Raw genomic sequence first — 13,647 nt, 5'->3', positions numbered from 1 at the left:
AAGAGGCTTCCCCATTTGCAAAGGATGCCATAGAAGGTAAGTGCAGCAGGTTCATTGTGTGAAAAAATGAGATCTGGAAGGAATGAGCAGAACCTGCCTTCAAAGCTCTTCACAGGCAAGGAGCTGCCAGTGCTCCCATCATCCATTGAGAAGCTTTTCTTGTCCTGCTTAGCTTCCACCTAGAGGGACCAGGAGCAGATTTTCATGGGTGGAGAATGACTGCAGCCTCTTCTTCTGCTGTATATGCTGCAGACCACCATGTACATCTATACCTGCCCCCAAACAGTTAAAAGGACATGTGGAATGTCAGACAACTCCTAAGTTTGCAGATAAGCAATCCTTTAAATGTACAGGTCTGTTTCAGCCAGTACAGGCCTGTTTCAGCCAGTGCAAACTTGTTTCAGCTGGTGCAGACCTGTTTCAGCCAGTGAAGGCTTGTTTCATCCAGTGCAGGCATGTTTCAGTTGGCGCAGGTGGTTCTGGGCTCTAACAACCTCAGTCTTGCCTGTCTTTCAGGTCAGCAAAGTTGAGCGGGAGAAGAGCCAGGAGCTAAAGCAGGTGCGTGAACACGAGCAGCGTAAGCACGCCGTCCTGGTCACAGAGCTCAAGACCAAGCTGCACGAGGAGAAGATGAAGGAGCTGCAGGCCGTGCGGGAGGCACTGTTGAGGCAGCACGAGGCCGAGCTGCTGAGGGTCATCAAGATTAAGGACAATGAGAACCAGAGGCTGCAGGCCTTGCTCAACACCCTGCGGGATGGCGCGCCAGACAAGGTGAAGACTGTGCTCTTGTGTGAGGCGAAGGAGGAGGCCAAGAAGGGGTTTGAGGTGGAGAAGGTCAAGATGCAGCAGGAGATCTCAGAGCTCAAAGGGGCCAAGAAGCAGGTGGAGGAGGCGCTGACCATGGTCATCCAGGCCGACAAGATCAAGGCTGCCGAGATCAGGAGTGTCTACCATCTGCACCAGGAAGAAATCACCCGGATCAAGAAGGAGTGTGAGCGTGAGATCCGCAGGCTGGTACGAGGCTGGTGAGCAGGGGGGAGGGTGGGCAGCAGGGCACACGGCTCTGGTCCCTCCGTATTAGTTCTGAGAACTCCAGAGGTGCAGGAATGCATAGCCAGGTACCTACAGGTAGGTAAGACCCCACAGGCTTCTCCACCATAGTCAACAGTACTCCTTGGTCTCCGCTTAGAACAGAAAAGCTTCAAGTCAAAATTCCTGTCTTTCCTCCAGGGGTTATGGAGGTAGCAGGTAGTAGGCCTGGGGCAGCAGTCAGGAGTTCACATTTCAAGCCACAAGCAGGAAACAAAAAGAACACTGTGGGTAGTAGGGGTGGAGGCTTTGGAACCTCAAGCATGCCCCCAGTGACACACCTCTAACAAGGCTGTACCTCCTAATTCTTCCCAAGGAGCCCCACAGGGATCAAATATCCAAATGCCATGGATTTATGAGGTACATCTCATCCAAACTGCCACAAGGATCCAGGTACCCTGGGCATCAAGGTCCTCCTCAGTAGGATGTAGCCATCTTTCTAGTTGTGGTACCCAGACAGTCATTCTTCCCTCACTTCCCTGGGTTTCTGGTGTCCAGAGACATGGTATAGACCATCACTGCATGAGATTTCAGGAGAAAGAAGAATCTAGGCATTGGGAAAGAACCATGATTTTACTATGTTAAACAGAGAATGCTCCCCCTATTCCTAAGCTGGAAGCCCAACCCCTTTCCAGAATGTTTCTTTCCCCAACACCCCCTAGCCCTCTCTATCTGTTCAGAACCATTTGTCAGCATTACCTTTCATGGCCCCAGGATAAGGCCTGAGATTCCACGTGATGTCCTGTGACATGGTGTGGCTCTGGGAAAGTGAGGAAGCCACCATCAGGCTGCTGGAGAAATGTACTCCGCCTGTTCCATCTGCCCTTTTTTTTGTCTTGCTTAGAGTTAATGTCTGCAGCAGAGGAAGGCAATCTTACTTCTCCACAAAGCTCGGAACATAATCCCTTCCCTCTCTGTATTGGGTCTGCCAGCCGGGGTCCCTGAACTTTATCCCAGACTGTCACAACATGCTTGGTCTGTGTCTTCACCTCAGTTTATGTGGCCTTTTCACTTCTGCATGAAATGCCACCCTTTCAAAGTGCTGTGCCTTCCTTGTTCCTAGCCTGCTTCACTATAGTGGACTGGGTACATCTCAGCAGGAAATCCTCGGAGAAGCCCTTGAGGAAGTCAGAGTACTCTGAGAAGAGTCCTAGGTGTGATGGGTAATCACTAGCTCTGACCACTGGGGCTCCAGACCCAAAGGGAAGGGCAGCATTGCAGCCCAGGAGAGCATCAGGGGCAGGACCTAGCCAGTTACTGCCAACTCCCAACTCAACAGAGAGTGGGAAGCACACATCCAAACCACTCCCACTGACACATAGACCAGAGGTCAACATGGGGGATCATGTGGGACCACTTCAGGGGCCAGATCCCCCCTGCAGGGTAGGAATTGAGTCTGGGGCCTCACACATGCTAGGCAAGTGTACTGCAGAGCTACATCCCCATTCCTCCATTTTTTTGGGTTACAGGGTCTGACAGGAAGGTAGAGAGAAGATCCAGGTCAGAGCGAGCATCCAGTGTTTAGCTCTGTCTTGGGTAAGGGGAGGCTATACAGTTCCATCCTGCTGCTGAGAGTCACACAGCTGTGGTCCACACGTCACCCAGGCTCCATCACATCAGTATCAAAGGCTCTCGCACCTGCGTGTATTCTTTCACATTGTTCTGTTTGCTTAGTTTTCTGTGTCTGTGTCACTAATGCACCGCACATGTCCGGCAGAGCAGGAAATCTCTCGACATGTCAAAAACGGAATTTCAACCGTTTGCCTTTGAGGTATGTACATACTTTAGGCAACACATCTCCTCCCATCTCTTCACCCAGCTAAACAGGACATGGCCCAATAATTCTGGACCTTTCTGCATTGCTTTCCCTCTCCTCTGCCCTGTTCCCCACCAGCCCTACCTTCTCCTAGAGCTCAGGACACCTCTGAAATGTCACTGTACTGCGTGGGTAACACAGACTTCCTCATCTCAGCAGGCAGGCAGGAGCTCTCTCTAATTGTCGTCCAGCTGGGGAAACCTGCTGTGAGTGTCCAACTCCCCTTCTATGCCTCATCTTTCCACATTTGCTCATCAGAAATTGGAGCTTCCTGTTTGCACTGAATTTATTATTTTCCTCCCAACCTTAGCTTTCTGTTCTAGTTTCTAGAAAATACTCTCACCTTCCCTATTTGTTTCTGTCATTCTGTCAAAGAAACTGCTCTCTGAACTAGACCCTTTGACCTCCTCTCTTCCAATCACAGGTTAACAGCAGCTCCTCTCTGAGAACATTCTACATTCAAAGATTCAGCTTCTTCATGTTTGGGGACATTGCAGAGCCTCTTTCCATTCCTGTCTTTACTGTTGAGCAATTCTCTTAGCCTCTCCTTTATAGCCCACACAGCATATGTGCATGTGTGTGTGTGTGTGTGTGTGTGTGTGTGTGTGTGTGTCTGTGTCTGTGTCTGTGTATGCATGTGTGTGGATGCATGTGTGTGAATGCGTGTGTGTGTGTGTGTGTGTGTGTGTTCGTGAGCACATGTGTGTGATGTATAAAGGGGTATGATACCTGCAGATCTAAAGTGAACTTTCAAAAATTACATGAGTTGGGGTAGGGCATTTTTTATTTTCTTTCCAAAGAAGAAATTCCAGTCACTTTAGTTAGAGAAAGAAAAAAAAATCAAAGATATCAGGAAGGAAAGGAAGAACTAAACCTTCCATCGACTGTAGGTGGAATAACTTAGTATAAAGTATCCCAATAAATACACAAAAATAGAGTTGAAGGTGTAGCTTAATGCTGGAGCTTTGCTTCCTGTGCTATCCCCAGAGCACACTAAACTCAGGAAGAAATAAATACGATCCTTCACAGCCACAGAGATGGCTTTCAGCTGTACATCATGCAGGAAATGTCTGCAGTATCCACCAAGACAATCATTCTCCTCACAGAGCCATGAAGTATCTAAGATACAAGGTACACTTCTCTATGAGACCACACAGTTCCACAGGCCCTGGGATTCTACAGAAAAGACAGTTACGAAGTGGTTTTGCCTGTTTCAAAGTTTCTCAGGGTTTTTCCCTATAAAGTCCATAATCAGTCTGGAGAATATCTTTTACCTGTCATTGAAGACTTGCACACACTATTAGCAGGGCAGGTGCTTCCCTCTTGAGACCATGCTTAGCAGTTTAAGAGTTCTGTTTCTTCTCATCCCATCCCATCCAACAATGAAGGGCCTCAGACTCACTTTCCACCTGCTGCATTACTCACCACTGCCACCAGGTGTCACTCTTGGAGACTGTTCATATGCTCATGCTCATGACCTCAACTGCCTGCCCATAACCATTAGGCTTACCACTTCTCTACTCCTGAGTCCACCCTCAGCCACTGCTTCCAGAGATGGATCAATTGTGTTGTGCAGATGACATAATGAAAAACCCAAAGAAAGGGCTGAACCCTACACCCAAGAGGTGTAAGTCAGTGTAACCCTAGGCCACGCCACTGTTACCTATGAGTCTAGCAGCTAGGCTTAAGGCACTAGGTGCAGGACCATCTCTTCCTGTGGTACTGCCCAGTGGGGACCTCCTTATTGATGGAGACCTCAGGACTGCCTGTATCACCCCCACTTGGTCTGTAGCTCATAAGAGAACACTCAGCTGTCTGAAACCCACCTGTGAGTTTGGCCAGACTCTCTGAACTCCATGGTACAGATGTGTCTGAGGCAAGTGTCAGGCTTGAAAACAAGTTGCTGGGAACTGGGAAGGTCTCGATAACAGGGCAGAGGTCCGCTTGGGTGCTACAGCGTGGGGCAAGAGGGCAAGAGCTTGGCATGGACAAAGAGCCTGAGGCATTTATGAGGATGCCAGAAATAGAAGCTTTCTGGAGCAGAAGCTTAAAGAGGGGCAGAACAGAAAACGTGGGGAGGGGAGTTGCTCATAAGCAACCTAACCCAGGGACTGGGGACAGGACCGAGAGCAGTTCTCAGAGAAATGACAGAGTCCCCGAGTCCCAGGGCAGAGTCCCAGGGCAGGGCTAGTCTCTCTGGGTGTACAGAGATTGGCTGGGCCTTTGACCAGACTGGCAATGGCCAGCAGGCTAGAGAAAGCTCATTCCTAAGTCCCAAGTGAGGGAAGATAAGCTGGGACTCTCAGAACCTTTTCCACAGAGAAAGCTTGGCCACAGTTACATTTGGAAACATTTCTCAATCTATGTTCCTGATACCATTTGGCAGAAACTGTCATTTTTTTTTTTATTCAGACACACTGGCTAGCATAGAGCCTTAGACCGGTGTGATATAGATAAAGGCTAAGACCATCCAGGTCAGCAGTGATGGTCCTAAAAGGATGCATGAACCTTGGGAGCTCCTGATAGACCAATGTCATCCCTTCATGTGTCATTTATGCTAGAGTATTTGAACAGGGGCTGTGACCCCAGGAGAGATGGCACACCAGCTAGTGGACAGGATTACAACCAGAGCTGCTGTGGACACAGGCCTGGGGACCCTGCTAAAGTCCAGGCCCTGGGGATAGAACACAGTGGACCAGGATCCTCTGTTCAGATGCTCTGGGAGAGCTGCACTGGGGAAGGGAATTGAGAAGGCTCTGGGTTCATCTCAGATTCCCCAAAGCAGACACTATAATCTGAAATTCTGTCTCTATGCCTGGTCAGTGGCCATTGTTTGGCTGTGACTCAAGTCTGTTCAACATAGTGCATATAGGAGGTGCTCATCTGATAGTTAGATTCTGATCTGGGGCTAGGTTGAGCCACATCAGCCAGCAGATCCCACAGAGCTCACAAAGCCAGGGCACTAAATGGTGGACAAGGGATGTGGCCTGGAAGAACTCAGGAGCCTCAGAGAAAGATTAGTGGAAAGAAGAAGACAGAAAAGAAAGCATGGCCAAAATGCCACCAGTAAACACCTGAGATACTTCTGCCCTGAGCAGGGCTGGGCTTGGGACAACGAGGACTTTGAGGTTCTAAAGTGAGAAGGGATGACTACTACCCCACATTCCTGTCTCCCCACTTTGTCACAGTGTGGGGAGGGAGGAGTCACAGCTGTCTGTCCACCCCTGCCCTGCATGGGGGTTCAAGTCAGACCCTCTCTGGTAATAGGTGGGTCCTGTACAGCTCTCTTGGCTTCTTCTGTGTACATCAGTGTCTCTGGGCAAGTGAATCCCTGGTGGTGGCTTTTTTAGACAAATTTTCAGTAATGTCATAGTGAAACAGAACGAGTGGGGAATCTCATGCTCAGAGACTCTGGAACATTCTTCATAGGCTCACAGTGATCTCAGATAGGGATGGCTATCACCTCCCATTCCTGCCTTTCTCAGGGGATCCAGCCCATGGTACCCCGAGGGCAGGGCTGTGCTAATAAGAACTGGAGTGTTTGCAGGTTTCCATTGAATCTGGAAAGGCTCTGCTGTGGAAGCAGAGAGCAGCCGCACAGAGTGCATTTTCTAAAATACAACCTCAGGCTGTTATTAAAAACTGCAAAATAGAGGAATTACAGACAAAAAGCAATTTCCTCTCCCTCATAAAAGTCTGTGGCTTACAGTTTTAGCTCCGTCTGCCCAGCCATCAGAGCGGTTAGCTAATGTAGTGTGTTAATATCCAGCTCTAATGAAAACCCTATAAAGAAAGCTATAAAATTGAGATCAGTCCCCAAAGCACCCCATGCCGGGTGGAGGGCTGGGCCTATTCTTGAATTTCCATGATTTTGTTTCAGCAAGGACATGTATCTCAGGCCTCGAGACACTCTCCTCAGGTGGAGCAAGACAGAATCATTAATTAGTTCTCTTAGAAAACAATGCCACTGTCTGAAAAGATGGCTTGGTGGTTAAGAGCACTGGTTGGTTGCTCTTGCAGAGACTCTGGGTCTGATTTCCAGCGCCCACATGATGGTTCACAGCCATCTCTGACATACCACTTCCAGGGAGATCTGTGCTCAGACACACATGCAGCGAAATACTCACACATACTGTAAAACAAGACAATGCCACCAGTGACAACAGTAGCTTTCTAAGTCCCTTATCTCTGGCAACGCTTCAGTGCCAAAAGTCCATGAGTTCCGAATTAAGCCATCACAGCCCAGTTGCCAAACTAACAGCTGATTTGTCTAACTTCTGGGAAACACATCCCAACAGCCACTGTTGTGCAAGGCAAGATATGATCCCAGGGGCCACAGATGTCCACTGAAGGTCTGAGCCACAGATGTTCACTGAAGGTCTGAGCCACAGATGTTCACTGAAGGTCTGAGCCACAGATGTCCACTGAAGGTCTGAGCCACAGATGTTCACTGAAGGTCTGAGCCACAGATGTCCACTGAAGGTCTGAGCCACATTGAAGGTGCTCTTTTGGAGCATGCTTAGGCAAACCAAGAGCCCTTAAAAGCTTCAATGCACAGATAGACTAGATCCAGGCATGGCTGGGGTTGAAGGCTTGGCATGTGTCCTTTTTTCCCATCCATTTTGTTTAGACTGAGAGATGACTGTTATGCAGGAAACCCACAAATCCAGAGGACAATGCAGTGACGGCAGCTTGTATCTGAGTGTAACCCTCCATTTACTTAAGAGACCAAGTACCTGCAGACACTTCCCAGAGACATCTTCCCACATACTCTTGCTGGTCTCGACTTCCTGGGAACCACAGCAGCATGTTCCTGTTCCTTGGGGATCTGGCAGTGGGTTATCCATTCTTTGCACAAGTTCAAACTGTTTTGGGCTATTGCTAATATCCCCATCATGTCCTTGGGTGGCCTCATGTATGGCTTCTCCTACCATCTGTGTGGCCAAAGGGGGTGATAGGCCACACAAAACCTAGTACCAAGCTCAGGGCACTCAGTAGACCAACTCGGGTGAACCCACTTTCTACCCTCCCTCTAGAGAGCAGAACTCTGTTTCTGCCACATTGTGGCCACAGTGGGGTCACAGTAGAGAAAACCATCTCCCCACCCTGTAGCCGTGGACACACTATCTTTTGAAAAGCTCCTGTTCACACACATTGGCTCTTTGAAACTGGAGAATGTCTTTTTCCTGATTTCGATCTCAGTGCGGCTGCTTTAGATACACTGGCAGCATTTCTGGATGAGCTTTGCTCCTAATATAAAGGAGATGCAAGCTGTCAGTTCTTTTACTGTACAGTTTGTGTCCTGCTTAGAAATCCTTTACCTACCCTGACGTTGTACAGACACCTTACTGTTTTGTTCTGCAGGCCATGTGGTGTTTCCTTTTGTAAGGCACACCTCAAACACCCCTTCCTGAAAACATATAGTCCCCAGGAACCTCCCTGTGGTTTTCAGACAATGGGGATAACTGGGGATTAGGGGCAGGGGCAAGGGAGTGTCAAAGAGCAGGAGGATTCAGTGTGGTAGCCAGGAAGCAGGTTCCAGCATGATTCGAATCTCAATCTAGGAAGGGTATTCCCAACACAGGATCCAGGACACATGGTTTCATGTGTCCACACTGATTCTGCTGCAGAGTAGATGGGTACCAGGGAGGGCATGTGGTGGCATGTGGTATCTGAAAGCTGCCACCAACATCTGGAAGAGACAGTAGCAGAGATGACCTGTTTAAACCTGTTCCAGGTTTAATGGGGCTCCCCAGGTTCAATGGCGGGGAACGTACACTGAAACTCCTCAGCCTAGACTCACAGGAGTGTTGCTTGCCAGATGTGGGGATGGGTATGAATGTGAATAAAAGCAGCCTGCCCTCTGGACTCTAAAGCTAAATGTCAGGAGAGGAGGGAGGGGCAGCCTTGGCCTAGGAGCCTTAGTCTCCGGCCTGGTGTGACACCAGGCACACTTGGTTAGCCCTCAGTCACAGAAAGAAAGTAATGTTTGTGGACACCAGTATATGTGTTGGCAGGAACCCTGTGCTGTCTGCTATGGTGTCCTGGGTCACCACCTCACTCTCTGTGGTTCAGTACGTATAATAATGCCAGCTATGAGTGAGGGGACATTTAGCTAGTCACAACATCCCAATCTAGGCAGTGTCTGGCACACTTTAGATATATGCTTTTCCCACGAAGGCCCAGTGGGATTAGAAAGCCCAGGTTCAGCTGAGTGAGAAAACCACAGTTTTGGACTTGGAAGACCCCATCACCAATCCCTACATGAGTATCTGGGGCCTAGTGACCTCAGGCAGGGCTGCCTTCGCTCAGGCAGCTGGGCACTCAGGCTACTGTCTCATGCTTGCACGGAGGCTCTCCTGTTCAGATTCCCAGAGGTGGATATCCATGAACGACCAAATGAGAACCTAGCTGCTTTCATGTGGTTTTATTTTTACCAGCCCAGCTGTTCTGCTTCCCTGATCGACCACTGTCCTTTCAGCACCATGGCATGCACCATTGGACAGGAATTGAGCCAGCAAGGGTTTCTTTTATCTTGCTCTTCCCATGGCTTGCCTGGAATCTGTGGCCCGGATTAATTAGATGTCCAACTGAGTTTCCAGCTAACGTCAATGAATGCCTGCCTTATTGGAGGTTTTAAACTTTAAGCAACAAGCAAAGACTGCTTCTTTGGAAATCGGTTTCGAATTGAGCTGTTCCCCTCAATGATGTCCTGTTACAAACCTAGTGGTTACAATACTTTAAGCACCCAGGCTCCTCCCTGTGTAGGGTCAGCCTCAGGAAGAGCACATTCCTGTTTGGGCAGCCCCAGTCAAAGACTCAGGATACAGGTAGCATCCATGTCTAAAAGGGCTTCTTGCTGCCATAATTAGGACATGCACAAATCACACTACCCTTTGGGGAAGGTGGGGGGCGGGCAACACTAGCCCAACAATGTCCAGGGGCTGTGGCAGGCTGGATACGGTGGATGTTGCCTTCTGCTTGTCTAGCTGCCCCTACCCTGCCCTAAAAGCCTTACCCTGCAGCAAGATTCACAGGAAGCACACGCGGCCTGAAATGCATGGCTTTTAGTGCTGTGTTCAGCTTTTGGCTACACTTTAGAGCCAAGTCCACCTCCCCCTTATTCTGACAAAGAATTTTGTCCACCATACCCTTAGCAGCAAGTGTGGATAGGTCAGTATGCGTCTCTGCTTTGCCCATTGTACTGCAGGAAGCAAGATCTGCAAGGCTTTCAACCCAGTGATGCCCAATGCCATGGACAATGCGTACAGCAAGGGATTGGGGGGGGGGTTCTTGCTTTGCCACCTTGGCTGGCGGTGCAGGGACACACATTACCCGAGACCTCTAGAAGGAACCTTTCATTGGAACCAGCCCAGGGTGAGCCAGTTGGATTTGGGTGGTCTAGGGCTGGGTTTTGTGCAGCATGGGTACCCAGCTCTCATCCAGAATATCTGCTTTTGCTTCTGGTCCCAGAGCCCAAGATGCTCGCTGGTGGGGCTACCATCACAGGGACTTTGTCTTCTAATGCCACCCTGCCTGTTTCTATGGTAACTGCAGATCTGTACCCTGCCTGTGCGTGTGATTGTGTTCTGTTCTCCTTGTAGATGGAGGAGATAAAATTTAAAGACAGAGCAGTCTTCGTGCTGGAAAGAGAGTTAGGGGTTCAAGCCGGGCATGCCCAGAGACTGCAGCTCCAAAAAGAGGCTCTAGATGAGCAGCTTTCCCAGGCCAAAGAGGCTGAGCGGCACCCAGGCAGCCCCAGACGGGAACTTCCTTATGCAAGCGGTGCAGGAGACGCCTCAGACCACTCAGGAAGCCCTGTAAGCAACCCCAGGTCTCGTCTCAGCCAATGGCGAGTCCCAGACACATAGAGCCATGTGCAGCAGCTCCACGGGAAATCCAAAACCTATATCCAGCCAGACCCTCCTGCCCCAAACTCTGTACTGCCAGCCCCTGCTTGCTTGGCTCTGGCCAGGAGGGCTGACACGCTGTCCATTATCCACCCAGCAGAAGCAATGATATTGTTGCTTCCTGGTTCCAGGTTGCTAAAGGTCATTTGAGAGTCATACCCTGCCCTTGGTTGGTGGGGAGGAGCCACTCCAAGCATGAGCTGCTTCCCTTCCCTTCCCTTTCATCCTCCTGTGCATGGGTCCTGGTTCTCCTTCACCCATGTCTCTGGCTTGGCTCCTCTTATGGTCGTTGCCAGCACTAGCCTCAGTCACTGCCCATCTGCTTTTCCTATGATCATGACACGCTCTGTTCCTTCTCAGGCTGCTAGTGACCTTGTGGGGGTAGCCAGCGACTGCACATCATCTCATCACCGCTCCTCATTCAGATCTCTGTGGTGGTCTGTAGTACCCCGGGAGGCCCTCAGTGTCACCCCTGTAAGTCTTTGGTCCCCAGCCTCTCCTGCACCCATTGAATGAGGAATTTGACCCATGTCCGGTACCTTCCTGGACATCTTTTTCTTTGATCCAGGGACAGAAGTTTGAGCTGATCCAGCCTTGGGCCATTGACTTTGGAGACTGTCATTTATGACCATATCACAAATGACTTAACTGAATTCAAACCACCCCCTTGCCCACACTGAGAAAGTTTTCATTATCTTTTTTAACATTCCCGTGGTTTCAAAAGTGAGTTTTAGAAACTCAATCTGAGGGAGCAGGTTTAGGAAGTCTTTAAGGGATGTCTTTTTCTGTGTTCATCCTTTGAGAGTGACTTGCTGCTAGGCAGGGCAGGCCCGTCTGGAAGGCACAGCTGGACATCGGCCAAGAGGGAGCATATAGCTGGTCCTCACCCACACCTTGGGCTCCCACACTTGCTCACCCTCACCCGCCACATTTGCATATTGCGGACATCGTTGCTTTCCCATCTTGCTGTGTGCCGTGCATGAACTCCAGGCCAGGCACCTCTGCCAGGAGGGCCAGCAGCCACCGGGAAGCAAAGGCAATCACGAGGCAGGAGTGTGTCGTTCTCCAGCTGGGTTGGGGTTTGTGAAGGTCTGCATCTAGGAACAGTTATTTGCAGTGGATTTTTGTTTTAGGAACAGCAGTTGGATGAAAAGGATGCCAGGCGCTTCCAACTTAAAATCGCGGAGTTAAGTGCCATCATCCGTAAGCTAGAAGACCGCAACGCCTTGCTGTCTGAAGAAAGGAATGAGCTGGTAAGTGGATCGTAAGGGGGCTTTGTATTCCATAGGTTAGGACTGCAGCCTGGGGAGACAAGAGGGGTCCATTCTGAATTTCTTAAGAAAATGAGGAGTGGTCAAGAGACAGCCTTTCCTCAAGGCTTCTTGTCATGCTACAGCAAAGCCCAACGAAAGCAGGTGGTGAGCCATGTCACACCCCCACTTACTTATTGGTAAGCAGAGCATTGGTCCCACTCTGCTGGCCTTCACTTTTCTGTCTGTCTGCGGATGAGCTGAGATACATCACCTGAGACTCCTCTGGCTCACCTAGGTGTTAAGTGGGCAGAGTTACCTGCTGGGAACTCCACCTGCAGCTGGAGCCAAATTTTCCATTTTGCATGCCATACCTACAAGTTCTACACCTACAGGCTCTGACTTGGTGGACCTCACATCTATAGATTCTGTACCTTCAGATTCTTCTTCAGATCCATAAATCTATCACCTACAGTATACATCTGGTTATAGGTCCCACCTATAGGTTCTGTATGAGACCATGAATCCAGCCATGGATCAAAAATACTTTTTGAAAAGTGCATCCATCCTGCATAATATTAAGCCAACCCCTCTCTCCTCCTCTCCCTCTCTCCCTCTCTCCCTCTCTCCCTCTCTCCCTCTCTCCCCTCCTCTCCTTCTCTCCCTCTCTCCCTCTCTCCCTCTCTCCTCCCTCTCTCCCTCTCTCCCTCTCTCCCTCTCTCCCCTCCTCTCCTTCTCTCCCTCTCTCCCTCTCTCCCTCTCTCCCTCTCTCCCTCCCTCTCCCTCTCCCCTCCTCTCCCTTTCTCTCCTTCTCTTTTTCTCTCTGTGTGTGATTTCCTAAACAATATCTTCCACCAACTAACTATATTTACTCCGTGAGTAGATAATTATAGACAAACCTACAATGTACAGCACACCAGGAATGTGGTAGGTTCCATGCAAATACCGTGACCTTTATACAAGGGACTTGAGCACATGCATACTGGGGTCCTCAGCCTACCCACCTCCCAGACACAGAGCTCTGACTGGTCAGTTTGCTGTCTTTGTTCTGTGTCACTTAAAAACTCACATTCTGGAATGCCTGCTGTTTTAGCTCAAGCGGCTGAGAGAAGCTGAAAGTCAGTACAAGCCGCTGCTGGACAAGAACAAGCGCCTGACTCGGAAAAACGAAGACTTGTCTCATACTCTGCGGCGCATAGAGAGCAAGCTGAAATTTGTCACTCAGGAGAACATAGAGATGGTAAGTACCTGCTAGGTCTGCAGAAACAGCCTCCTGTGCAGAGCCAGGCATCATCCCCTCTCCTCTGTATCCCACTAATGCCAGAGGCTGGGCAAGCAAGCTTATAGCCCTGAAATTCCTATGCACAGGTAGCAAGAGGCCCTGAGTGCAGGACAGGACTTGCAGGCCTGGTATGCAGCACCAAGCCTGGGTCAGGGTAAACGCCACTCTCGCCTCTGCCACTAAGCCAGACGGCAGAGTGGTTAGTGTTGTCCGCCTGTTCCTTCTTGCCTTAAAAGTCCCAGAGCCTATGAGGCAAGTGAGACAGGTGGTTTGTCTGGGCTATCTGGGAAGCTGTCTGGG

The 13,647-nt window shown here is 49.8% G+C and overlaps 1 protein-coding gene across 15 annotated transcripts in view; it reads left to right on the top strand.

Annotated features, from left to right (window-relative positions):
* JAKMIP3 (Janus kinase and microtubule interacting protein 3) overlaps positions 1 to 13,647 on the top strand; it is a gene marked incomplete at both ends in the record, with an annotated part of 53,591 nt that overhangs the window by 16,622 nt on the left and 23,322 nt on the right. For 5 of the 15 annotated variants that reach the window (XM_080912485.1, XM_080912482.1, XM_080912483.1 and 2 more), the window contains 3 exons: positions 517 to 1,014; positions 11,949 to 12,068; positions 13,159 to 13,305. In XM_080912485.1, coding sequence (XP_080768611.1) covers positions 517 to 1,014; positions 11,949 to 12,068; positions 13,159 to 13,305 — 765 coding nt within the window. Of the gene's footprint in view, positions 1 to 516; positions 1,015 to 10,509; positions 10,726 to 11,948; positions 12,069 to 13,158; positions 13,306 to 13,647 lie in introns of all 15 variants that reach the window. The other 10 variants (XM_080912489.1, XM_080912491.1, XM_080912487.1 and 7 more) reach the window with 5 other exon arrangements.

Source organism: Micromys minutus (assembly GCF_963924665.1).
Source record: "Micromys minutus genome assembly, chromosome: 2".
In the NCBI taxonomy this organism is placed as follows: domain Eukaryota; kingdom Metazoa; phylum Chordata; class Mammalia; order Rodentia; family Muridae; genus Micromys; species Micromys minutus.
The sequence above is the reverse complement of the archived record's forward strand: the minus strand, read 5'-3'. Positions and strand labels throughout refer to the sequence as shown.